The 25,517-nt window shown below is 49.0% G+C and overlaps 2 protein-coding genes across 4 annotated transcripts in view; both read left to right on the forward strand.

Moving 5' to 3' along the window:
* Positions 1 to 11,999, forward strand: part of LOC104050582 (mitogen-activated protein kinase kinase kinase 3) — an 85,371-nt gene extending 73,372 nt beyond the window's left edge. For all 3 annotated transcript variants that reach the window (XM_064445121.1, XM_064445120.1, XM_064445122.1), the window contains 7 exons: positions 1,480 to 1,572; positions 2,620 to 2,814; positions 3,636 to 3,784; positions 4,379 to 4,510; positions 7,265 to 7,394; positions 8,005 to 8,182; positions 9,441 to 11,999. In XM_064445121.1, the coding sequence (XP_064301191.1) occupies positions 1,480 to 1,572; positions 2,620 to 2,814; positions 3,636 to 3,784; positions 4,379 to 4,510; positions 7,265 to 7,394; positions 8,005 to 8,182; positions 9,441 to 9,669 (1,106 nt within the window). In that variant the 3' untranslated portion in view covers positions 9,670 to 11,999. The remainder of the gene's footprint in view (positions 1 to 1,479; positions 1,573 to 2,619; positions 2,815 to 3,635; positions 3,785 to 4,378; positions 4,511 to 7,264; positions 7,395 to 8,004; positions 8,183 to 9,440) is intronic.
* An 817-nt stretch (positions 12,000 to 12,816) lies between these two features.
* Positions 12,817 to 25,480, forward strand: ACAA1 (acetyl-CoA acyltransferase 1). The gene is made up of 12 exons (XM_064445124.1): positions 12,817 to 13,074; positions 14,033 to 14,126; positions 14,424 to 14,481; positions 15,302 to 15,381; positions 16,345 to 16,387; positions 18,565 to 18,663; positions 19,082 to 19,162; positions 21,004 to 21,194; positions 21,295 to 21,474; positions 22,281 to 22,336; positions 23,130 to 23,275; positions 24,320 to 25,480. Exons 1-12 carry the CDS (start codon positions 12,850 to 12,852, stop codon positions 24,393 to 24,395), a joined length of 1,329 nt encoding a protein of 442 aa, XP_064301194.1. The 5' UTR covers positions 12,817 to 12,849; the 3' UTR covers positions 24,396 to 25,480.
* The last annotated feature ends 37 nt before the right edge of the window (positions 25,481 to 25,517 follow it).

Raw genomic sequence — 25,517 nt, forward strand, 5'->3', positions numbered from 1 at the left:
AATGGATGCAAGCAAGTAAAGCTGTTGAAAGATCAGAGGTGAGCTGTGTGTTGGAAGAAGGTGCTGAAGGGACCTTGCTCTTGTATTTGGAGACAACTGGGAGGTGCTGAGAAGCTGGAAACAGCCTTGTGGCATCACCTTTCTTCTCTGTACCTGTGAGTTGCACCTTCAGGATCCCAACTTCCTACCTAGCAAAACCCGAGTCCCAAACTATCTAGGGAGTTACACCTCTTCCACTTGCATTAGTAACAATCTGTAACACTGCAAGTGCTGTTAGAGAAAGTGCATTGGTAACTTGCAGGGACCATAGGTTACTGCTTAATCACTTGCAAACATCCAGCTGGTTAAATCATGGAAACTGTGTAATATTGTAATGACTTTCACTATTAAAAATGAACAAATGGCAGTCAGCCTGTAGCATGATAACTCATTTCTGGCCAGAAGCAGGGTTTCTAGATTGAACTGTAGAGATAAAGCTGCAAGTCAGTCCATGTCACTGAAGGTTTTAATACATCCCTAGTGGTAGGGGAGATATTCTGCTTTAAGTCACACGTGGCTTGCCGCAAACTTCTTGACCTGTCCTTGTTGCTTTTCTTGCTGACCATATTTCAGCCATTATGTGCTCCTCTTGCACACTGCTGTAATGGGGAAATCATGCCGAAGCACCGCCGAGGCCAGGAATGGTCTCCAAGGAGCGGCTGCTGGCCGCAGGCTAAGACAAACAATCAAAATGGACTGTGTCATTAGAGTTGGATGGAGGAAAAACAGGAGGTGAAAGATGGGGGGGAAATGACAGATATTTTAATCTCAAGTTATTCAGTGCTACCAGCAATGGCTTCCTGTGCTGCATTTTTTTATTAAAAAAATATGTCCTTATCTCACGTGTCCATCCATCTCTCTCATAATCTCATGTCTGATCTAAACTCTGATGGTCTTTAATCCCTTCTGTCTATTCTAAATCTATCTTTCTAGCATGTGATCGAAGTAAATATAAAAGTTTGGAGCTCTGGGGGTATAGATTGGTCTCTGGCTTTCAGAGGTCAGGAGTCGCATCTGAGAAGAAAAGAGGGGAGGGATTGTCCAGTGTTAGCCAAGTGCTGGATTTTTACATTTCCCTGGAAATACCTGGTAATCAGAGCAGAGGCTTTCAAATAGATGGATCTAGGCCTGACCCAGGCATGATCTATGTTAATCCCCTGCCTTTTATTCGAACAGCGCGGGCCAGGGTCCATGAAGTCAGCAGTTAAGCCTCTTTGCTTTATGGGGACCAAGACCAGTGTGTCTAACCCTTATTTTCCACTAAGGAGTGTGTGACTGCAGACAGATTCCAGAGTGAGCCTTGGGGAATGTATGGTCATGTAAATGAACAGCTTGTCACCTCATTCTTGCCAGTAATTTAGCGTGAAGGCCAGTAGAAAAGCTCTGGGCATTTGATACTGAGCTGGTCTTAGAAATGCATCTCTTCTTCCCTCCTGACAGATTTCGACATCCCATTCTGTGAGAGGTTTGGGAAAGGTGGGACGTTCCCGAGGCAGTACCACCTCTCCCAAAGTCGCAAGGACTACAGCGATGGTAAGAAACTGGTGGAGGGTCAGGGAGGGAGGTGCTTGGTCCAGGATCTCGGTGGCCTGTGACAGTGCTTAGGACTGGAGAGACTTGGGGAGAAGAACTTTTAGAACATTCTGAAGGAGATCTTCTAAAAGGGGAAGAACCAAATAATTTGGGGTTCACTTCCATATTCTGAAAAGCATGCTCTGTGAGACCTTGCAGGTCTGCTCTTGGGAAGTGCTGAGCATCTACAGCATGTGTGAAAGTCAGTTTTCAGCTCCTCCGCTCGTTATACCTAGTGTTTTAACTTAGCCATATGGATGGGTAACGTTTCTCTTCCCTGGTGATACCAACCTTTCTGTTCCCCTAAATTGCTTGCTTTTGAGGATGTTAGTTTGTGACCTTTACAGCAGGTTTCTCACAGAACTGTATGAAATCCCCTAGCAATTTGAGGGCAGCAGTATCTGTTCACATCTCTGTTTTAAGCTGGTGAGCTTGTTGGGGACAACTCCATCACCTCATCACTGCTCCTTCTTTTGCTGTGTGAGACTGCAAGTGGTGGGAGGAAAAACTGAATAAGGACCAAATTCCCTTGGAAAAAAGTACTGAGGGCGTGTAGACAGCTTATTGAGCCTACCAGAATGAACTTCCATCTCTCACTGACACCACCCTTGTGCAAGCAGTTATCATTGGCATTGCTTGTGTGGTCGTTCGTATTGTGGTCCTAGGGGCTGGCAGGGATAATTTGCAGTGTAAATCCCTGCCTGTTCAGAGTTTAACTGTGATTAACAACCAACAAAAACCCTAACATAATTAAACTGTTGCAAACCCCTCTGGAAACATCTGCATTAGATGTAATGCCTGCTGTTAACAACTCTTAAATTGAGTTAAAAACGTTCACAGGGCTTTGCTTCAGTTTCGTTAAAAGTGCTTTATTTAATCTGAAGAGGTGCGTCACTGGCTCTGGGCAGCGACACGAGAAGGTGGTGATGGGTAGATCCAAGGTGGGGACAGGTGGATATGAGGTGGTGTATATGTTCTTGCTGTAAATCTTCCCCTTTTCTCCTACAGGCCGGAGGACTTTCCCCAGGAGTTATTTCCCACAGGAGAACCTGTTTCAGCTTGTCCCCTCTAGCCGAACCAAGAGCTTTAATGGGGACAGCAAGCTCAGCACCTTGCAGTACGACGAGTACAGGCCCAAATGGTGGAACAATTGTGAAAAAAGTCTGCAGGTCTTCAGCACCTCCCCTACAAAAGCTAGGAACTGTAAGTGACTCAAAGCCACTAGTGTCTGAGGGCTCGGTACATCTGGGTCTTTGAAACTGAGTTACCATCACCTGCTGAGTTAATGGACATCAGCTAAGCTAACCATGTGTGAACGCACCCCGATTCCATCCCCAACACGAGGCACGCTGCGCTAGTTTATGTCTCAGTGAGGAAGATTTAATGCAACACACTGTATCTTACTTTGGCCTTGACCTGAAGGCGCATATGGCATCAGCTGGTTTCATCACTCGCTGGGCTGCAGGAAATTGCTTTTGTATTGGACTGTCAATGTGCTCGCACAGCAGAAGCTTCCAGGAGATTTGGGATGCAGGAGTAAATGGGTCCAGAGGGTCTGCAGGCTGCTCTGATATTGCAAGACTACCCACACTGTAGAAATTGGTGCATTCTAGGCCTGTTCAGTGATGGATAACAACCTAGAAAGGACTAGTGAGATAAAACTTTACTGGTCCCTGCCTGGGTTGCTGCTCAGCCATGCTGTATCCGGCTAACTACTTCTATAGCAGAGGAAAGTTCAATGTTAGCTAAGCAAGCGGTTTCTAGAGGAAGGACACTATAGAAATACAGCTTTTCTGGGACTTGTTTCTGCTTTATACTGTTGCAGACTGGGAGGCATCCCCCCCCCACCAGTGACACTCATGCAATTAAAACTGGTTTGTCGTGGTGCCTCTGGGAGAGTGTGGCTCACTGCCTCCCTGGTGAGCTCATTGCAAGCCTGATCTGCACTCTGTAGAGTCAGACGGACCCCGATGCTGAAGTCTTTCTGCTGTGCTCTTCTCTCAACCCTCTCCTCTCTCCTGTAGCCCTGCAGGCACCTGTGAACTGGAGGCTGGGGAAGCTGCTCGGAAGAGGAGCTTTTGGGGAAGTTTATCTCTGCTACGATGCCGACACTGGCCGGGAGCTGTCAGTGAAACAGGTGCCTTTTGACCCCGACAGCCAAGAGACAAGTAAAGTGAGTAAGAGGGCAGGACTGCATTCTGCAGCATGTTGTGGGACTGTGGGCTGGAGGCTGAGGGTAGAGGTGGCAGAAGGGTCTGTTTCTTTGATGGAAGGCCGCGTGTAGAGACGGTGTGTGTTGTTTGCCCTCTTGGGAGTGGTCCCCAATGGCCTGCGGCACCAGTCAGCGTGCCCCTGTAACCTCTCTGCCTCCCAGTTCCTTGGTCATGTTGGCCCACTCTCTCTCAGGTATCATCTCTTGCAGGTCTGTCTGCTCTTCCGTAGTTTCAGCCTTGTTCCACCTTCTTCCAACTCTGGGCACTGCATTAGCTTTGCTGGTATCTTCATTCACACCTTTCCAGAAAAACAGCTTGAGCACAGTTAAATAAGTAAACCTGTCTCAAAGCCAATCCCTTGTGTGTCTCACCTGTCTTCCTCCTTACCTTTTTCTTAGGTCAGCGCTTCTCATTTCTGAGCCTTAGGTGGCTGGTGTCCTTGTGGGCAGCTTCACAGGTGCTGTGAAAATAGTGCTCAGCATCAAGCAATATTTGGATAATATTCCCAAAGTAACCATTCCCTTTCATCACGAAGCATGTCTGTTTTGTTGCAGGAGGTGAATGCCTTAGAATGTGAGATTCAGCTGTTGAAGACTCTCCGTCATGACAGGATAGTGCAGTACTATGGGTGCTTGCGGGATCCTGAGGAGAAGAAACTGTCTATCTTTGTTGAATACATGCCAGGGGTAAGTGTGGTTCTCGCTAAAGGTTATCCTGGAAGACAGAGAACAGATTTAGACTGCCCTGGAGTTTGGTGAAATTTGGATCTGGAGTTAAACCACTCAGCTGAGCTGCTCTATATCCGATGAGCCAAACCAAAACGGTGGATGCATCTCTAAGGCTTGGGAAAGCCTAGATTGCGAGTCAGATGTCATAGTGAAGCCCCTCAACATGCAATGGGTGAAATCAAAAGCCTTGAAAGCAGGTTTTAGGTTTGAATCCTGGAGCAGGGTGTGTTCACAGCCTGGAATCCGAACTTGGTGAATGTAGGACATGATCTAGATCTGGCTCCAAACACTGTGGCCTGAGCCCATCCTTAAGTATTTATTGCAAATCCCTGCAGGAAAAAGCCAATAGTACAACTGTCCACCCACAGCTGTCACCAATTATTTATGGTTTTCAGCCTGTGTGTATTAAAAACAGTGTTACTCGTAAGTCTTCTTTTCTACAGGACAGAACTTCTTGTTGGTAGCATTATCCTCTCATGCAGGAGTGGTTTCAATTTGAGGCTTTGCTGATACAGAATAAAATAGCCCCAGGGAAAAAGAAGTTCAGGAAGGTTTGAGGGAGTCTAAGCAGGGGCTGGAGAATGTACGCAGATTAGTTGAACATCTTTCTCCATTAGCGAGCATGTGAGTTACATCAGCTATCTAGACAAAGTCATTGGTTGGTATAAACCAGCATAACACTATTTACATTGCTGAAGGATCTGTTCTCCAAAGTCCCGCCTGTCCAGCTGGATTCATTCCCCAGAGTGTGGGAGAATAAACCCTTGTTTATACAGAGATTTGTAAGATCAGAAGGGACTATTAAGTCATCTGGTTGCAAATAATTTCGGTCATTAGTAAGCATTCTAGAAGCTCTCCCAGCGCATCTCGCACGTGAGTAATCAGGTGGACTTCCACGTGCTTGAGTCCCTTCCAAGCCCTGTCCTCCCTCTCTCCCTGTGGGCCGGCATCTCGCTTCCAGGCCTTAATTGCGAGGCATGGGCCCAGAGGAGTAAACCCCGGGAGTTTCAGCAGTCCCTTGCTGCTTATTCTGCAGTGTGCCGATGATTATTAGCAGCCAGGAAACCAACATTTGATGCTGGGGCAGTGTCCAGCAGGGCTGGAAGTTGAATGTTTGTTTTTTTAATGATAAACCAGAGCTCTGACCAAATACAGATTGACTTTCATGCTGCAACAGCGACTTATTTCACAAACGTAGCTCAGGGCTTTGGTTTCCAAGGCCAGTGGAAGTCAATGAGTTCCCAAACCTTGCAGGACAGGAGCTCCACAATGCTGAGCCTGGCCAAGTTTCTAACTTCACACAGCCACTCTGGCAAAATCTTCATGGGGCCAAGCCTGGGTGCACCATTAGCCTGGCATTCTTACGACTGCCCCCATTAAATAGCTGACTCTGTATTTTCTGTCCTACCCTGCCCATAAACTAATTTTTTTTTTTAATTTATGCTTGGAAAATGGAATGATCTGTCTGACTACAGGCCTTGAGGACCGTTTCCTGCTCTTAAGTATCATGTTTGATGTTCCCCATTCAGGGTGAGGGAGGCCAGGATAAGAAACCTTGTTCAGGTTGTGGGTGAGGGAATATACCCTGCGTACAAGTTCCACAAGGGGTAGTTTCAGAGCATCTCAGGTTACTTCAGTAGACCTTTGAAAGGGAAAGGAGAGGCCCACCAACAGGATCACCACCAGCCTCAAAAGAAAGCCAAAACAGTAGCTGGGCAGAGCAGCAGCAGAGGTGGGTGGATGTGGAAAAGCTGATAGAGTTTGAGTGACTGACTTGGAGCAGAGCTTCCCACTGTTCCCAGAAGAGAAGGGCTATGGCAATCTTGGATCAACCCTGGAGCTGCAGGACAGACAAAAAAAATAATGAGTTTCCCCTCCTGCTCTTCAGGCAACCTGAATGCTGGAGGTATCTCTGGGTGTGACCTCTCTGATTGAACCCCAAATCTCCCTCTGATTCATCCCTACTAAAACACTGCCTATCTAACCCTACTATCCCCTCTGGCATAGTGAGGGACATCCGTTTCCAAGTAGACAGAAAATATAGCTAAAACCAAGCAGGTCAACCTCTTGCAGATGATAGATGTCTGCACCCCTGCTTCCTTTCCTCTTTGATCAATAAAATCAAACCAGTAGGAGCCTGCATGCCTGGCTCAGAAATTCAAGTTCTTGCAGATTTTCTGCTCTGGGTCTTCTCATTGAAGCAGTCTCATGTGGGGCTGATCATGTTCCCCATGAGCCCGTCTGCCTCATGGCAGTGGGTAGTCCTTGCTGTGAGAAGTTGTGGGGGCAGGCTTCGTAGAACACTGACACATCAGCTTGGCCCTGAAAAACTAGTTGAGTTGATCCTCTCACTTGAGTTGTAACTCCTTAGTGGTTTGGTCCTTCTCTGTGAGCTATTGGTGGTGTCCAGCCACTAGAGGGGGAAAAAGATCTGTAGTGGTGGCAGAAGGTAGCACTGATACCCATCAGAGACCATATCTCTTTCTCCTCTGGGATCTGGGATACTGGGGACAAGTCCTTGCTCCTTTCAGCACTTAGTGGATTTTTATCTTGCGGTTTCTACAGCAGAGGGTTGGTTTTGGTTGGGTTTTTTTGTTTTGTTTTTTTTTTTTGAGCTGGAAGTGGTCAAGAAGGTTTAAAAAGTCACTGTGACATGACGCACCTGGTTCTGCTGGTCCTTACAGTTGATGTATGTTGGTTTTTTTGCAACAGGGCTCCATAAAGGACCAGCTAAAAGCTTACGGTGCTCTGACTGAGAACGTCACACGGAAGTACACAAGGCAGATCCTGCAGGGAGTCTTCTACTTACACAGCAATATGATTGTCCACAGGGACATTAAAGGTGAGTAGATTATACTAACGTAAGAGAGGCTTATTGCTTGCTTGGATTTGTTGGACCCAACCTCCCCCCACCCCAATATAAATTCTTATGCATAACAAAGTGCTGGGATCTGGTTCTCAAAGTACTTTGGCCCTGACCTTCACCAAGTTGAACCATGAGAACAAGCAGCTGAAACCAAAATCTTGTGCTGTTTTCCTGCTTTGGAAGCCCAGATTAAGTACTCTTGAGAGGGATTATTGTTAACTGCCTTTATGCATCTAAAAACCTGGTGTAATGTACCCCAAAATTGAGAGGCCCTGGCGTTCAGAGGGGTCTGAGGCCTGTTCGGCTGTCTGCCCGTGGGGAGGATGATCTGTCGTCTCCCATTCACTGCTTGCTTTTGGGGAACCTGCTAACTGAGACTATCCAGGAGAGCTGATGGGAGTCAACCCTCTTGGAGAGCAGCTGCCTTAGGAGGGGCGGGTTTTGTGTAATGCTGAGTCCAGACCCATCAAGGCTTCCTCGCATCCAGCTCTTTGCCTTTGCTCTTCCTGCTCTCCTCACTGCAGCCACTTCAACTTAGGTTGCTCCTTCATCTCTTGGGGTTTTTGTTTTTGCTTTTCACCCCTAGGTGCCAATATTTTGAGAGATTCTGCTGGAAATGTGAAGCTTGGAGATTTTGGGGCCAGCAAACGCATCCAGACCATCTGCATGTCTGGGACTGGGATTAAGTCTGTCACAGGAACACCATACTGGATGAGCCCAGAGGTTATCAGTGGAGAAGGCTACGGAAGGAAAGCTGACGTGTGGTAAGGAATACAGTAGAAACCCCACCCCTGCCGCTTAAACAAATGATCCCTTTCAGAAGTTGGAATGGGAGCAACAGGTAGAACTAGTGGTTGGAAGAGGGAGCAAGGTAAAGGATGGAAATGGGAACTAAATATTAGGACCAACTGTGCAGATATCTGGAGGGAGCATGTCATAGCTGAAAGTCCCAAAATAGGAGCACCCAAAATCACAACTTGCTTTTGGAAGCTTTTATCATGTCTGAGGACCGTACCCCGCAGCTGCTCTTTAATTCTGGAAAGCAGGTTGATAACAAAGTTTGCTAAAAGAGCTGTCAAGTCTTGGTGGCCCTGATTTTAGGTCAGCTAAACCCAGCTCGGAGGCTCGGGGATCTTGTGCGGCCTCTCAAAAACTGCTGCTGGGTTTCTGCATGTGGCTCAGGCACGAAGGCAACCAAAATCATTGGCTGCTTGTGAATGTTTTGATCTGTGGAGATCCCCAGATGTCAGCTGGAGCATAAAAAGGTTGGGATAATGCTACTAATCCTCCCAATAAACGGGAAGGAAGCACTGTTTGCACAGTGTGCTTTCTGTTGAGTGCCCAAGCAAAGTAGGGTCAACAAAAACTAGTCCCTCCACCGGAGGCCTGGTGGGAAACCTAGGGAGTCCTTAGCAGGCAGATCTGAACCGTCTGCTCCAGCTGAAGGGAGGGTTCAGTTTTTTAGGAGCAACTATGAATGGAGGTGGCAGAGAGGGTCTGCTGAGATGAGAATCCCTCAGCAAGCACAGGGAAACCTCTCAGACTCTTTGCTGCTCATCTGACATGCTCCTTCTCAGACGCATGTCGGAGATGGAGTTGGATGTAGGGGAACACGTTTCCTTCTGGCTCAGCTTCCCGGGGAGCTACGTGCTATTGCTGAAACAGCAGTGCCTAAACTTGTGCCTGAGTTTCCCTTCAGGGCATGCTCCGTTAAGGTCTCTCACGTGCTTTTATGAAACTTTAATATCTGCCAGTTAACATAGGCAGAAAAGCGACCAGCTTTAGGGCAAGGCTTGCAAGTTCACTCTCTCCAGTGGGAGCGGAGAGCCCTGTGCCAAGGACCTGTGTGAATAGTGAGCTTAGGGGGGGCCACGCGTACTGGAGATGTGCGCCCACCCCTCACCCAGGTTTGCTCCCCGTGTAGTCCGTTCCAGCAACCCTAGAGCTGATTAGACTTCCAATGCACAGCCACCCCAGTCCCTTACCCGCTGTCTCACCTCTGCGTGCTTGGCATTGTTGCAGGAGCGTGGCCTGCACCGTGGTGGAGATGTTAACGGAGAAACCGCCGTGGGCCGAGTTTGAAGCCATGGCGGCTATTTTTAAAATCGCCACCCAGCCGACCAACCCCCAGCTCCCCGACGGTGTCTCGAACTCCTGCCGCAACTTCCTCAAGCAGATCTTCGTGGAGGAGAAGCGGAGGCCAACGGCCGAGGACCTGCTGAGACACCCCTTCGTCAACTGCGGGCTCTGAGCCCCTGGCAGCGGGGATGGGGAAAGGCCAGCGGGAGGGGGGCGGCCGCCAGACCCGCGGCCTTTTGCGCTCTGCGGTTCGGACCTCCGCCCTGGGCTGTCCTGGCGGTGGCCCCCGCGGGTCCCTTCTTGCTCGGCACCGGCTCGGCACCCGCCACGTCGTTGGATTTCTAAGCTGCGCTCGGGACCGTCGGCACCGGGAATTCAGAGCAAGGGATTTCCCGGACTGTGCGGGTGCTGGCCCAGGACCAAGTAACCTTCTTGCCGCCAGCGATGTTGGGGTCACCCCCCCTCGCCACGTTACTTATCTCTTGGGGCAAGTGCGGGGAATGGGATCTGTCCCCCCCAGCACGACAGCAACACTGGCAGCATCCCCTGGAGCAGCGGAGAAATAAGATGCTCGGTGCTGATCACCACCTTTCACAGGGGAACAGACACGGGCTTCAGCCAAGCCAGAGGAGATGATCCTCAGACCACAGAGTCGGGGGGACCCAGGTGTCCCCGTTCACAAGGGGACTGAACCCTCCTGGAGGTCGCGGGATCAGCCAGCGTCTCCAGCGGGGCGGCATTTAATACTGTTCCGTGCCTTAAGCGGTTACAATCAAGGAGTGATGCTCGACTCGGCACAAAGCACGGAGTCAGGCTCAGCGATGCAGCAGCCGTGTTGATGTTGCCTTTGTGCATGTGTGTGTGTGCGCGTGTGTGCGAATCTTGGAAGAAGGGGTCTTCTCGGGGCGCAGGAGGTCTCTGCGGGGTACACCCACAGACGGATGCCTGGGACCTCTGCCACGGCCGTGGAGAGGGATGTTTAAAAGCTGTCGATGCCTGCAGCGAGCAGGGCTGAGCACCAGCCAGTTTGTTCTGGGAACCATCAGGATTCAGGTGGGAGCTGGAGGGGTTCTTGGCGAGGGCGGCTCTCTGCTCATAGCCGTAGCCCTGCTAACCCGTGCCCACGCTGCTATGCTGGGGCTGGAGGGATGCCAGCGCGTTTTGGAAGCGGGGCTGCAGGAGGAGCCCAGTAGGTCTCTGTAAAACCCAAGCGGGTGCCTAAAATTAGGCAGTTTGAAGCTGTAGGAGAAAATGGGCCAGCTGAAAGCAGAGTTGGGCTTACAGACTCTTTGACCAGCACTATCCTGCTGGAAAACCTTGGCAGGGAGCACGCACAGAGTCCCTGGAAGCTAATTAATTAATCAGATCTTGGTTATTTTGGACAAATTAATTGCATCATCCCACCTCCCCCTTCCCTGCTGCATTAGCTATTTCCACCTGGCTCAGCAGAGGGTTAAATAAGCAGTCACTGGGAGGTTTCCATCTTCAGGCCAGTGTGTCAAACACAGGCTTATTTTAATATTGTTTTTAATTGAAAAATGGAAAGCGTTGCTTGGGCTGAAGAGGAAGTTGAGAAATCGGTTGTTCGTGTGACTTTGTACATCCTTGAACCCTTCTGCGTGGAAGAGATCGAGACTTTGCACCACTGGTGGGGCGGTGGGAGCGTTTCCTTGTCCACAGCTCCAAAAAGAGAAGTAAAAATTAGAGTTATTTCAGTTTAAAAACAAACAAACAAACAAACAAACAAAACTGGTAGTGTTAGGGCAAATTAAAAGAAACAGCTAAAAGGATTCCCTGTAAATTTGCCTGCAAAGCTGCGCAGGGCAGTTATTTCCCAGGCTGGGCTCTGGTGAAGCCGGGGGCTGCGGTGGGGCGGCACCGGGCGTTCGTGCCAGTCGACCACAGCGGTGATGGGCAGCTCTCCTCTGGGGGGGACAAAGTCGTCCCCTTCCTCCCGGGGGGGAATGAAGAATTTTATTCTGTGAATAGAACCAAATCCATCAGTCTGTTCAGTGGGATGGGATGGATGGAAAAAAATATATTAAAAAAAATCAGTGTTGGCTGGGAAGGGTTTTGTGAGAAGAGGGTAACAAAGTGTGTTCTCCCTAAAGCTAAAAAAACCCACCCGTTTTTAAGCTGTTTTCTCCTCTTTCACTGAATCTGTTCGGTTTTGGTTTTTCTCAGCCCTTCAGCGGCGGGTGGGTGTTCTTTCCTTCTTCCCAAAGCCTTGCGAGCAAAGCGGGGTTCCTGGCCCTGGGCTGGGGCTGCCCCAAAACGCTCCCAAGGCGCCCAGATCACCCCAATCCTCCCGCGGGTGGATGCGGCTCGCGTGTGCGTGTGCGTGTGTGCACACGGGTGTGTGCACTGTGCGTGTGCGACTCGCTCCTCAGGTGCCTTTGCCTTTTTATTTTTTAAAACCCTTGCAGTGTTCTGATGTACAGAATGAAACTCGGAAAAGAGAATGTAATATTATGCCATGTAAAGTTGTTTTTTGGTTTGGTTTTTGGTTTGTTGTTTTTTTTAATTTTATTTCGCCTGTTGCGGGCCGGTGGCTTTCCCTGCGTGCCACATTGTCATCTATCCGTCGAGAAATGATTTTCTTGGGGGGAGGCTGGAGCGGGAGGTCGCCTGTCCCCTGCACACCAGTACAGCCCCTTCCCAGTAGGACAGTTCCCAGCGGGCAGCGGCGGGGGCGAGGGGCCGGACCGGGGGGGTGGCGAGGCGGGGATGGAGCTGATGGTTTGTGGGTTTTACTCGAAATAATGAATCTGTGCAGTTCTCGGACCCCACGGCTCTGTGTGTCCCTTTGTCGTGGCGTCCTGCTCTCTTCAAAAGCTCCAAATGCGCTGGGTGTTATGTTTTTAAAATTTATTTCATTATAATTTCATTTTTTAAATTGTAAAATTTCCTTTACTTAACTTCCCTTTCCTTGCTTTTCCTTATTTTTTTGCTTTTCCTTATTTTTTTGCTTTTCCCTTTTTTTACTTTTCCTTATTTTTTTACTTTTCCCTTTTTTTACTTTTCCCTTTTTTTACTTTTCCCTTTTTTTACTTCCTTTTTTGCTTTTCTCCTTTTTTTGCTTTTTCCTTTTTTTCCTTTTTTGTTACTTTTCCCTTCGTTTTTTCTTATTTTTCTGTTTCAATTTTTTTCGTTTATCTTTCTTTATCCGTTTAATTTTTTATTTATATTACTATATTTTCAATCAGTTCTTTGTTTTGTTTTGCGGGTTGTTTTACGCCTTTATTTACGGACCCAAAGCCGGGGTTGCGCCCGGGGGGGGCGGGGCCATGCAAATGAGGCGGTGAGCCCCGCCCCGCCCCGCCCCGCCCCGGCGGGCGGTGGCGGCGACAACATGGCGGCGGGGCCGGGCGGCGGGGCGCTGCGGCGGGCGCAGCAGCTGCTGGGGCACCTCACCGCCTCCCCGGCCGCCGCCGGGACGGGCAGCGGCGCCGGGGTGCAGCCCGCGCCGTGCGGGAGCCGCGCCGGGGTCTCGCCGCGGGCCGCCGCCCCCGACGACGTGGTGGTGGTGCACGGGCGGAGGACCGCCATCGGCCGCGCCAGGCGCGGCGGCTTCAAGGTACGGCCCGGGGGGGGGGGGGTCCCGCCCGACCCCTCCCGGGGTGCTGCGGGTCCCGCTCCCCGCATTGCGGAGCGCCCCCGCCTCTGGGGCCCCCCCAGCCCCGGTACTGAGCACCCCCAGGGCGGTGGGGACCCCCGCCTGCCTCCCCTCCGCACCGCTGGCGGCTGGGCCCCCCCTTCTCACCGTCCCCCATCTGCGGCCCAGGAGCGGGGCGCCGCTTTCTAACACTCTAAACCCCGACACTTCCTGATGGTTTTAATGCCGGGGGGTGCGTGGCCCAGGTGCGGCAGCACCGCTGGCACCCCCAAAACGCCGGCCAGCGTACCGCCGAGTGGCCTGGCTCCGCTCAAAGCCTGGGGTAGGTCAGCCACGCCGCTCGGACCTGCTGGGGCCAAGCAGAGCAACCTCCGGGGCGAGCAGCGTCTCCCTCGCCTGCCCGGCTCGCTCGGGGACCGGCGGCGCCCGGCGCGGACCCGCCACCCTCCCGGGGCAGCCCTGCTCCTCGGTGGGCGGCGAGCCGGGCTCTGACCGAGGCGAGAGCCCGGTGCCGGGCTGGCCCCACAGGACACGCTTGGCATCCTTCAAAGGTCTTGTCACGCCGGCGGCGCTTCCCACCAGCGAAGGGGTCACCCGTGTTTCTTTTACCAAGTGCACTCAGAAGCTTCGCTTGCGAGGGCCTGCGACATAACTCGCCATAGTCCTTTGGCTTTGAAGGCCCTACAAAGCGTGCTCGTACAAAATCGAGCTACAAGCAGCATGCGTTACAGTGCTTAAAAGATACCCAGGGTAAAACCCGTGCAGAATAATTCTGCTTTTATAGGAGAACGACAACCGTCATGAGCTGAGAAGCGGGGTAAAGCAGTCCGAGCGTCGTGCGCTAGGCCTCTGAAGTAGTCTGGGGTGAGCTGACAGGGCAGTTCTGGTGTTAAGTAGCGCTAATCCCCTGTGCCTTCAGGATACTACGCCTGATGAACTGCTGTCTGCTGTTATGACGGCTGTCCTTCAAGATGTCAGTCTTCGTCCTGAGCTCCTGGGAGACATCTGTGTTGGTAAGTGAACAACCTCCGTTGCAGACTTGAAACTCCTGGTCCGGAGAGCGCTCCGGGACAGGCCGCTCCTGGTGTCCCATGGGGTACCTGCAGGTATCGTGGGGCTGGAAGAGGTTAGTGTGTAGTGTCAGGTTTATGAAATAACTGTGTCCTTCACAACTCTTCTGTCAAGTGGTGGGGCTCTGATCCAGGTGCCGGATGGTACCATGCCATGGCAGTGTTATCATCCCTTTGATGCCTGCAGCAAACAGCGAGGGAGAGGCAACTGATTGACTGGAATCCTGTCTTTGCATTCAGGAAACGTGCTGCAGCCTGGAGCTGGTGCTTTGATTGCAAGAGTTGCACAGTTCCTAAGGTAAACTCTCAACCAGATCGAGGTTTTTCCTTCCCATCTTGGGGCTTGGCTATGGAACAGCGCTGGGTCAGAGGTCACGATGTGGCTCATGTGCTCCTAGGAAGTTATGGCAAATTCCCTTTTGCCTAGAAATTAGACTTTGAGCATTTGGAGAACCCTGCTGGTAAAGGACAGGGAGGTGGAGGCGAGGCCGATTAATCTGTCCCCGGTGTCGAGCCTCTGGGAGATCTGGTTTAGTGGGTTCCCAGCTGTACCCGCTGCTTCTCCCTGCTGCAAGGCCGCGTTTCCCTCTGCTCTACATGGGCCTGAAGGCATGGAGTTTTCTCAGATCTTTCGGTTCAGTTACCAGTGTTGGTGGTCAACGGCTCATGTTGAGCTGGATCTCAGCTTCCAAATATTTCAGCCAGTGTCTATTGCCAAGTGATGTTTGCTTCTGTAAATCAGTGCACAACCACCACTTTGGAGAGGTTCAGACACAGCCCACGAGTAGTTATGAATATTGCAGAGCTTTTCCATATTTCTGGCCCCAGTCAGAGCTCGGGAGCTAGGCACGCGAGAGGGCCCTGCTTACAGAGGACCTTCCAAAGACAGACCTGTGGGTAAACAGCACTCAGAGCCACTTGCAAATCAAGTTTGGAAGTTACCTGTGAACTTTGCTTTCTCTTGGTGCAGGATCAAATAGATCAACAAATGTATAAAGGGATCTGTCCTGAGCTTGAGGGTTAATGTTTAATGAAGTGGCTTCATGCTTTCTTCAGAGGCTTGCTTTGTTGCAAGGTTTTCATCACTGAGTCTTTGCCAATGCTGTCTTATTTTCTAGTGGTATTCCAGAGACGGTGCCGTGCTCGAGCGTGAACCGGCAGTGCTCCTCCGGGCTACAGGCCATTATCAATATAGCTGGTGAGTGTTATGGGCACTCGGATTGGAGTCGATGCCTGCTGCGCCCAAAGTGCTTGTTTCTCCTGTCCTCCAGTCTCTGAGCAGTAAAGCCAGCAATGATCACAGAATCCCAGACTGGTGGGGGCTGGAAGGGCCCTCTGGAGCTCACCCCGTCCCACCCCTGCTGGAGCAGGCACCCCCAGAGCAGGGGCACAGGGCCGCGTCCAGGCGGGGGGTGAATGTCTCCAGGGAAGGGACCCCACAGCCTCTCTGGGCAGCCTGTGCCCCTGCTCTGGCACCCGCACAGGGAAGGGGTTTGTCCTCATGTTCAGGGGGAACTTCCCGTGTTCTGACTTGTGCCTGTGGCCCCTTGGCCGGGCGTTGGGCACCGCTGAAAAGAGCCCGGCCCATCCCCCTGACACCCGCCCTTCAGATATTTATAGGCACTGATGAGATCCCCCCTCAGCCTTCTCTTCTCCAGGCTGAACAAACCCAGGTCTCTCAGCCTTTCCTCATAAGGGAGACACTCCAGTCCCCTGGTCATCTTGGTAGCTCTGCGCTGGACTTGCTCTCCAGTAGTTCTTTGTCCTTCTTGAACTTGGGGGGCCCAAAACTGGACACAGCTAATGTCTTCTGCTGTTAGGAATTTTCAGTGGTTGTTAGTTGAATACTTCTGTATCATTGAGTGGCCAAATTTACCCTTAGAGAAGTAACTTGGTTTTCTGAGGATAAGTTCTACCATCACTTCCAAATCAGGCAGGTTCTAGAAGGGTCCCTCCAGTCCTCTCTGGTTGCATGTCAGGGCGTGGTTAGTCTTCAGCCCCATGAGCTCCTTGACCTGGCTCACGTTCTGGCAGGCCGGGGGGCAGCGGGAATGCACCGTTCAGCTGTAGTGGGGTACTCAGGTGTTCATGGAACCGTGGCTGGAATGGAAATGGTTTTGCTCCTAATGATAGTAAGAATGTTTGTGCCCTGCTCTTACAGGTGGCATCCGAAATGGATCGTATGACATTGGCTTGGCCTGTGGGTAAGAATGGCTTTTTGTGGCACTTGCTCAGGCTGCCTGAAAGTAGCACTCAGTCCCTCTGCAGTAGCTCTTGTGTGAGGAATTAGAAACGTGTTCCAACCACTTCTGGCCCCGCCAAGGAAATAGGTGCTGTCCTCATTTGATAAGTGGGTGAATAAACTCCTAAAATTAGGACCTGGATTTAAGTGGTGGCTGCAGATGCAATGCCTGTATTTCCACAGGCTGCTGAGTACTTTCACAGAGGATCAGGTCATCTTAAAGGGCCTGAGAGGGTGCTTGAAAACGCTTTCATTCCCCTGGAAGTTTTGGTCTTGGTGGCATTCTGGGGTTGCAGTAAGAGGCTGAGGATCTCTTACAAGCGTGCAAAAAGCCTGTTTTATTAGGGTCCCCTAGCCCTGCTGTAGGATACCATTTGTGTGCAGAGCTCTGACAGCCTGAAAGAGCCTGCTGTGATTAGCTTTTTAACTAATCTCCAATTAACTGGTGTCTTAGAATACCAGCGGCTATCTTGGATAAAGAAATGAATGTCCTACCCAGGCTAATGACTGTTCTGCAGACTTACAGGAGATGTTCTGCTGTGGACGGGCATGCTGTTCTTTGCTTCTGTCCTAACATCATAAGAAGTGTTTATTTTTTTAGAGGATTATGTAAATCCTAAACTGGCTTTAGAGAAATACTGGTGACCGCACACACACGCGCTTCAGAAGAACAAATAACAAAGTATTCAGTAATCCTGAGGCTAAAATATTGGGTTTCTCTTTTTCTTTACCTTGGTAACTCTAAGTCTTGAATTATTACTGTACACAGTCATCGGGTAGCCCTTAGGAAAATATTTATATTTACAACTTCTCAACACCTGCATGTACTTGGTTGAACAAGACCTGGTGCTGGGAACACCCTTCTTAGACTGCTGCGAAATAAACGGCTCAGCAAGACAGGCATGTTCCTCTGATGTGGGCTGAGCACTTGGTGTTCACGGGGAGCGCTTCTGCTTGAACACACGATGCTTTTCACTCCTTCGCTTTAACACAACCGTTTCAAGAAGCTGCGTGGCGGTGTCTGCCAAAATGATACGCTTAAAGGTACTGAAAGGCTCAAGGGGTTTGGGATCCAGCCTTTGCACCTTTGGGTACGTGAGCCACCGCGTTTCATTGTGGGAAGTTTTCTCGCCCCTGCCCTGTGGGGTCTTCCATGAAAATGTAAAATCCATAAGTTACAAATAGCTTTTGTGAGCTGGGTTTATCCCAAGTCATGCTCCTCCCCTGAGTGGGCTCACCTGTTCTGTAGGTGGGGAGATACTGGGTGACAACACAAAACACAGTAGCTGGGGTTTGTTCTCACTTAAAACCTGATTCTATGCCTTCCTTCAGGGAGTAGATGCACCTGAAGTCACGTAGTGCAGTGTCCCATAGAGTCAGTTTAAATTCCTGATAGCACTTACTATAAGCTGCTTGGGGGAAAAAGCCTTATTTTCTGCTTGTCTTGGGTTTTCCAGGAATGGTTTCTTTGTTACTTCCTCTTCTTGAGTGTATTTGTGTGGTGCAGAGTAGAATTCAAACCCTCTTCCCATCATAGGCTTCACGGTCTTACAAAAGCTCTCTAGTCTTAAGTGATGGTTGTGGTTTTATGCAGTAAAATTGGATATCTTCAGTCTGGTAACTCATTTGTAGGCTCAAGACTGCGGCCTCTGGGATCCGTGTCTTAAATTCTTCATGTTGCAAAATACAAATGACATAATGGTTGCTTAATACTTACTATGCTGCCAACCAGTTCTTAAGCTGTAAGTGGCATTTTCATGGCTGTTGACAATCTCGCTGGAAACTCCACTCCTAGGACCTTAGGTTCCTCCTTAAGCTTGAGAACAAAAGTGCCAGAATCATTAGCGATTCCTTCCAAGCTGTGGAAGAAAGAGAAGTTAACTGATGGCACGAACTGGTATCCTGTTCTCAGTGAAACAAGGACCAATTCAATCTAACGATCTGTTTTCATTTTGTGTAATTCTTACATTGATGATAGAAGAGCTGCTGCCTCAGCCAGTTCTTATTTAACTGCGTTTCTGTAAGGTGAGAGGAAGGCATGCTGTCAGGATACTGCATTTTGATCAGTCTTAATTTGGCAATTGCCACAAATACAGTGTGAAAGCCCTGGTAGCAAATTCAAGTTTTTCTTGTGTTTAGTGTGGAGACGATGTCCCTCAGAAATGCAAATAACCCTGGTGATATCAGTTCCAGTATGATGGAAAACAGCAAAGCTCGGGATTGCCTTATTCCTATGGGGTAAGTGTTTCCTCTTCCCAAAGTTGAAGGCTTTTCTAGGTGGCGTCTCCTCAGTGACGGTGCTGTTTCAGATCAATCCGAATGGAGAGAGCTTGGGTCTGCATGTGTCGGCATCCTCCTTGGTTGTGGTAGGAGATTAATTATGTGAACTGGGGGAAGATCAGCGACTGATGAAAGATTTCCTTGTCTTACGTCTTAAGCTCCTTGGCTTAACGAGCAATGAAAGTGGATTTGAACCTTGTTTTGGTCCTAGATTTGATTCAGGGTTTGCTTCTGCCAAGCAGTTCTAGGTCGAGAAGGCAGCAGTTAGCTTTGAGACTAAAGCCAATGCTTGTATCTTGTGTTGACTTCAGCGGAAGCCAACTGCAGCTCCGTTAGATGAGTCGTTGGATTAATTCTGTGATATTGCTTTCCCCAGAATAACCTCAGAAAACGTGGCAGAGAAGTTTGGAGTTTCCCGAAAGAAGCAAGATGCCTTTGCCTTGGCTTCCCAACAAAAGTAAATGCCTTTTTTTTGCTTTTTTTTTTTAACCTTTTAGTTAAGGAATAAATACAGATAGAAAATGCATTGGTGCTTCCCAAGAGTGGGTAAGCGCAGCCCTCGCATTGCCTGCCAACCCTGAATAGCAAGTGAAGAAGCCTGCGATGGCCAGAGCAGAGCGCGGTGTGCCTGTCCAGGGCTGCCTGACAAGGAAGCCTGAGCCCAGAGCTGCGCTGGGGATTGTGTGACTCACCTCGCGCACGCGAGCCTTGAGCAGTGAGCGCCCAAAGGATGCCACCTCCGTGAGGTGTCTGAAGCTAATGTATGGTTCGATACTTCCGTAGTGGCTTTGGCTCCGTGTCATTTGAAACTGAACGTGGGAGTGGCAGCAGAAGGAACCTTTCCTAACGGGGGGAATACTTAAATGTAGCTGTTTCTAGAGAACTGCTGAGCTTATGAGAAGAGTGGCTTGTCTTCGCTGCAGGTGTTTGGCCCCGAGTAAGTCCAGTTCTACCTCTAATAAGCTTTTAGGTTAAAGCTTACTGCCAAAGTAAACTGTCCCCTGGAATCCCTGGGGCTGTACTCGCATCCAGCGTCAGGCAGTACCTTAAAGTTGCTGCCGTCAAAGAGTTAAACTAAATTTCAGAGCTTTGTTTAAGCATTGCCCCGGTCCAATTATTTATCTAATACAGGAAGGCACTGCACAGGCCAGTTAACCTTTAAATTCTGGCCCCGTTTCTAGGGAACTTGGCATGCCAGCCTTTCTCACTGACATTGAACTGATAACGCAAAGGGTATGTGAACGCGATCCTCGCCCCTCGCATGAGGGAAGGGGTGGTTTTCTGGCCTCGGTCTCAGGATGTCTGCGGAATTACTGCTCTATCCTTCAGCACCTCGCTCTAACTCTTGCTTACCTGGGAGTATTAAATATTTTCATTTTATTAGCACAAGTGTAAAGTGATGAGGGGGTAAACCAAGCTTTCAGTCTTCAATTTGTATTCCCTGTAAAGGGTGCTCTGCTGCTGGAAGGTAAATCTTCTAAATCGGCTTTACTGTAGAGGCTTTGAAATACCTTGGTGATATGGAAGATTAAAACTGTGTGTCCTGAGCTAATTCTGATTTAGCTAATTGCATTCTGCCTACTTATATCAGTCCGGTCAGTTGTTCCCTGCTGCTAACGCTGTCTCAGGGACCAGACCCTGTCTTTGCTGCATCTTTACCACGAAATTAAGTGACACTTTTCTAAGTAGTCACACTGAACTATGCAACATAAAATGCAGTAGTTTGGGGTTGAAAGGTTACATTTAAATTCCAGAAGGTTATACCTGAAGTCTGTGGTCTAGAGCTCAACAAAATCAGGAATGAGTGAAACTTTATGCATGCCTTGTCAGAAGTGCTTAGTTTGATGTGGAGGCTTAGCCCACTTGCCCTGTTTAAACTGAAAAATAAGAATTGGTGCTTGAACATCAGGATTCATTTTTTTTCTTACAGTTGTGATGTGACTGTGCTGCTGGACAAGCACAGCTTCATGTGTGGGCTGGTGGTGGTCGGTCAGTCACGAAGGTGTTGAGGGGATCAGGACGGGGATCTCGCTCAGAAGTGTGCGATCCCGTGACCCGGGTTTGGGGAGAACGTCCGTAATGTCAGTGGGGTATTTCCCACAATGTAGAGATAAGAAGTTTGCCTTCCCACGGATGGAAATAAGTATGTGCCTGTTGTCTTCTCCACTACTTGGCGATGATGTACCTGTGTGGCAAGTCACACCTTAGTTCATTCTCTTACTAACTGGTTTCCTTGACCTTAGTTCTGCTGCGCTTCACCTCCAGAATATTTTAACCTCTCATACTCTTCTTTAACAGAGCAGCAAAAGCTCAGCAGATGGGACTGTTTAAAACTGAGATTGTTCCAGTGAAAACCACTGTTCTAGATAATCAAGGCAACCAAAAAACGATCACTGTGCACCAAGATGAGGGGATTAGGCCCTCCACGACCCTGGAAGGCTTGGCAAAGCTGAAGCCTGCCTTCAAAGAGGATGGTAGCACTACAGCAGGTCAGCTCTGTTGTTAAATTAGTGTTGTTCCTGTGGTTTACCTGCCTTGTAATAGAATGTGCTTAGAGAAAAAAAGGTGTTAATAGATCTCTTCCATCAGGTAACGCCAGCCAGGTCAGTGATGGAGCAGCCGCTGTTCTGCTGGCAAAACGCTCAAAAGCAGCACAGCTGGGGCTCCCCGTCCTGGGGGTGCTCAGGTCCTTCGCTGTGGTCGGAGTCCCACCCGATGTCATGGGCATAGGACCAGCCTACGCAATCCCTGTGGCGGTGGAGAAGGCGGGTAAGAACCACTTGTCATTCGTACAGCATTTGGCGTACGGCAGTTCTGACTCTGTGGACTAAAATTTAGGGTTGTATTATTCTAGCTTGTGCAGCTATCAGCCGTAGGGATGGTGAACTTAAACTCAAAAGCTTGAAAGAGATCCCAGTGGGATTATTGTCGTACTGTTCACTTGTGATCATATGTAAATTGTCATTCACTCACCTTTGAGAAGCTCAGGATTAAATCCCTTCACAGTCTCAACAAACAGTTAACATGTAGCAAGAGATCAGTGTTCACTTAGTGCTGTTTTCTCTTCCTTAATATGACCAGCGTGTGGGGGGTGGTGTTTGTATTTGGGTTTGGGGTTTTTTTTTCTTTACAATTTTGGCATCTGACCAGCGGAGCAGGCTTCCCTCGGGGCTCTTATCATACTTATCAGGTTAAATAGCTTTTATAGCTGATGATTATTGCGTCTGGCTATCATTGGTACAGTCGCGTGCTCACCTACAGTTTTATCTTTCAGTCTCGAACTGCCCTTCAGTCTTTAATCCCTCTGCAAAGAAATCACACATAATCTAAGGAGACTTGGAAAACTCAGTGACACAAGACCATGAACTGTGATGCTTTGCAGTCTTTAGAGATTGTTGTATGAAAACATGCGCACAATTACAGACCCCCCATATGGAGCCAAGGCCCCTTTTTTTTTGTCATTGGTGGAGTAGGACTAGAATTCATGAAGGGAGGCTGTGAGTGAATTATTCTCTTTGATATCATCATGAGGCAAAAATACCTCACTTTTAAATCCTGACTTTTTTGAACCATAGGTCTGACTCTGAATGACATTGATATTTATGAAATTAATGAAGCCTTTGCAAGCCAGGTGAGTGATCATCCTGTTTGAGTTGCTACACTGCTTGGTAGCTGAGTGTGTTTCAGCTTAGTCTCCAAATGAAGATTTGAACTTGTTCTACATATTATGCCTTAAGCCAAATGTCAATAATATGTGCAGACTATTTTCCCCTTCCTTCAAATAAAAACAAGCAGGGAATTGCTTACGCAGCTTAATAGTAAAAAAAGAGAAACAAACGCCCCAAAAAAAGAACCAGAAAAATATGTCCACTGACATATTCACTCTCGTATCCTCGTACCAGCTCGCAAAATCTGTTTCACAAGGGCTGTAATTTGTTACTGGGTGGTGTCGGTGTGAACGTGTTGCACTCACTGATTTGGAGGTCCTTGAGGAAAGGTGGAAATGTCAGTACCACGTCTTCCACAAAGCGATGACGTGCCTGCCAGAAAGTACGCAGGCTTAGTTTGAGGTGAGGTTGGTGGGCTTAGCTCACTTCTGCGTGCTTTAGATTTGTAGTGTAGTTCCACTCCTCTCCACTGGCAAAGATGGTCTAGCTGGAGCCAGGCCTCTAAGTACCAACTGTTGAATACTTTAAGAGCAGCTGACATGTGACGTGGAGTTTGTGTAATCACAAACATAATTTGAGCTAAATTCATTTTAAGCACAAATCTTTTGAAGCCCCTAGAGCTGCCCAGGGTGGTTCGCTGTTCCTTTTTATACACGGACATCTTCTCTGCGGTCCTCTTAGCTCTCTATTGCAGGATTGCTGAGAGCTAACGGAGGCGAGAGCATCTCCATGAGAACATTCCCTCTGTCTTTCTAGGCTGTGTACTGTGTTGAAAAGCTGGGCATTCCCATGGAGAAGGTCAACCCCCTGGGAGGAGCAATAGCACTGGGGCACCCACTGGGCTGTACTGGTGCTCGTCAAGTTGTCACTTTGCTCAATGAATTGAAGCGCAGGGGGAAAAGGTGAGCACTGAGGAACGGTATTAGCCTTAATGCCTTAAATGTGTATACGTAATTTAGGCTCCGCAGTAACCATCAGTTTGGGTTAGGCTGTCTTCATCCCTTTGATAGCTTTGAACATGAATTCCCGATAGCCCTCCTTAGGGAGGGCTGTGTAACACCTTGCCGCACCTGAATGCGGAGTCTCTCCTGGTCCGCGGTGGTGCAGGGCCCTGGAGCAGGCGTCTCTACCACGCAGCGTTAGAGCAGCAAGTCAGCGGTCCGAGCCGGTGGGCTGGTGGCCCTGCAAGGCTGGGCCGCATCGGGCTTTGTGGCAGTTTGGTCCCAGCCCTCTGCCCTGGACTAGAGCTTTTAAATGGCCTCAAGCTGCGTCAGGGGAGGTTTAGATTGGATATTAGGAAAAATGTCTTCCCTGACAGAGCGGTCAGGCCCTGGCACAGGCTGCCCAGAGAGGTGGGGGAGTCGCCGTCCCTGGGGGTGTTCAAAAAATGTGTAGACCTGGTACTTCAGGACATGGTTTAGGAGGCCTGGGGGTGTTGGGTTGGGGTTTGGACTTGATGATCTTAGAGGTCTTTTCCAACCTTAATGATTCTATAATTCTGTGATTCTTCCTGTGGCTCTGTCACTGCTCCCTTTGGGGCTGGCACGTACAGTGTCACCAGACTGCGCCTTAGGATGAGCTGTGCCCTTGCCTAGAGGGGAGGGTGACGGCAAGCTGTTAAATGCCAAGCAAATCAGGCAATAGCAATAAACCACCTCGAACTGAAGTGGAAGAACTTGCTCTGAAATCAGTCTTTCCACTCTGGTTTTCCACAAATCCTGCTGCATATCATCCTACTATCCAAATTTACCTTTTCCATAGCAAAGCCACATGAAGGGCTGTGGTAGGAGGCAGGAAGAGAAGAGTTTCTTCCTCAACCCATCTGAACCAAAGCGGCCTCTTGGCAATACAGGAGAGCATTGGGTAGCTCACGTTATCGTAGTCTTCTTTTTCTCCAGATGATCTAAACCAGATCTGTTTTAATTCCACATGTTCTTTTGTTTCAGAGCATACGGTGTTGTATCAATGTGCATTGGAACGGGCATGGGCGCTGCCGCAGTGTTCGAGTACCCAGGGAACTAAACTCCAGCGCACTGACAAAACAACGCAACGGCTCATTCTCTGCCTTCCCTAGTTATAGCGAATGCTTTACACTGTGAAATCAAGTGGATTCAGGGATTCATTACTAGACTTACAAATTTTAGGCACAAATTGCGAAGTAGAATAAATTGTACAGATCTGCTAAGCAGGTGGGAAGATGCAAAACTGGCAAATGGTGCCCTGACAGGAGAAGAGAAATTAGTTCAGCTGAAGCTCACCTGCAGGCCCTTGGGTGGTGATTATGAATATTTCTAATCTAATTGATCCCTTTATTCTGTGAATATTATCAGAGAGTAGTTGTTCATGGTACAGTGTTTTTGTATGACAAATTGTCTAAAACAGTTGCTCAAAATGAAGAGAACAGCGCACAGGAAAAGGGTTCTCCAGGGTTTTCTTAAAAGATTTCACCATTTTGCAAGTCTGGAACAGCTTGTTTTGAAAGCAGTGCAAAGACTTAACGTTGTTTCCTTTACAACTCTGTCCTATCCCGGTCGTAAGTTGGCCCTGTCCTAAATCATCCCTATGCTGGAGGATGGGCTTTAGCTTTCTGCTTCTGACCAAGCTGCTCTGAAGCCTCCAGTGGGGGCAAGTGGAAGGACTAGAATGTAGTTACACAGGAGCAAACTAACTGCTGAGGTGCCTGAACAGAAAGGTTTTGATGACTTGCGAGAAGCCAGGAATGTGAAAGTGGCCGTTCCATCTTGTACAACCCACTTCTAGTTATCAGCTTGGGTGACTCTTAACTTAGGGACAAGCTGCTGCTTAACTGTGCTTACTTACCTAACATAAAACAGGTTTCAGCATTGCTCTTACTGCAAGTACTACATGAACATCAGTGAAATGTGTGGTTTTTCATCTTGTAAAGTCTTCCCTTGTCTGTTCCTCCCCTTACGAGCAGAAAGGTTGCTGCAGCTCAGAGCAAACAGCTTGAAAAAGAAATGTGCTCATTGTCTTGAACATGTTAGAAAAGTTTAAATTTGTAACACAGACTGAAGTTCTTTGTGCTGGCTCTTGTTTTTGCACTTAATACAGTTGGGTTCTTGCAATATATATTTTTTATGATGACAGTTAGTTGAAGGTCATGATTAGCTAGAGCCATTTCGT

This window comes from Phalacrocorax carbo, chromosome 2, assembly GCF_963921805.1.
Source record: "Phalacrocorax carbo chromosome 2, bPhaCar2.1, whole genome shotgun sequence".
NCBI lineage: Eukaryota > Metazoa > Chordata > Aves > Suliformes > Phalacrocoracidae > Phalacrocorax > Phalacrocorax carbo.

Coding starts and splice junctions, on each gene's coding strand:
- ACAA1 (XM_064445124.1), top strand. CDS start 12,850: ATGGCGGCGGGGCCGGGCGGCGGGGCGCTGCGGCGGGCGCAGCAGCTG. Junction 15,382..16,344: donor GGCCATTATCAATATAGCTG/GTGAGTGTTATG, acceptor CTGCTCTTACAG/GTGGCATCCGAAATGGATCG. Junction 21,475..22,280: donor TGTGGCGGTGGAGAAGGCGG/GTAAGAACCACT, acceptor TTTGAACCATAG/GTCTGACTCTGAATGACATT.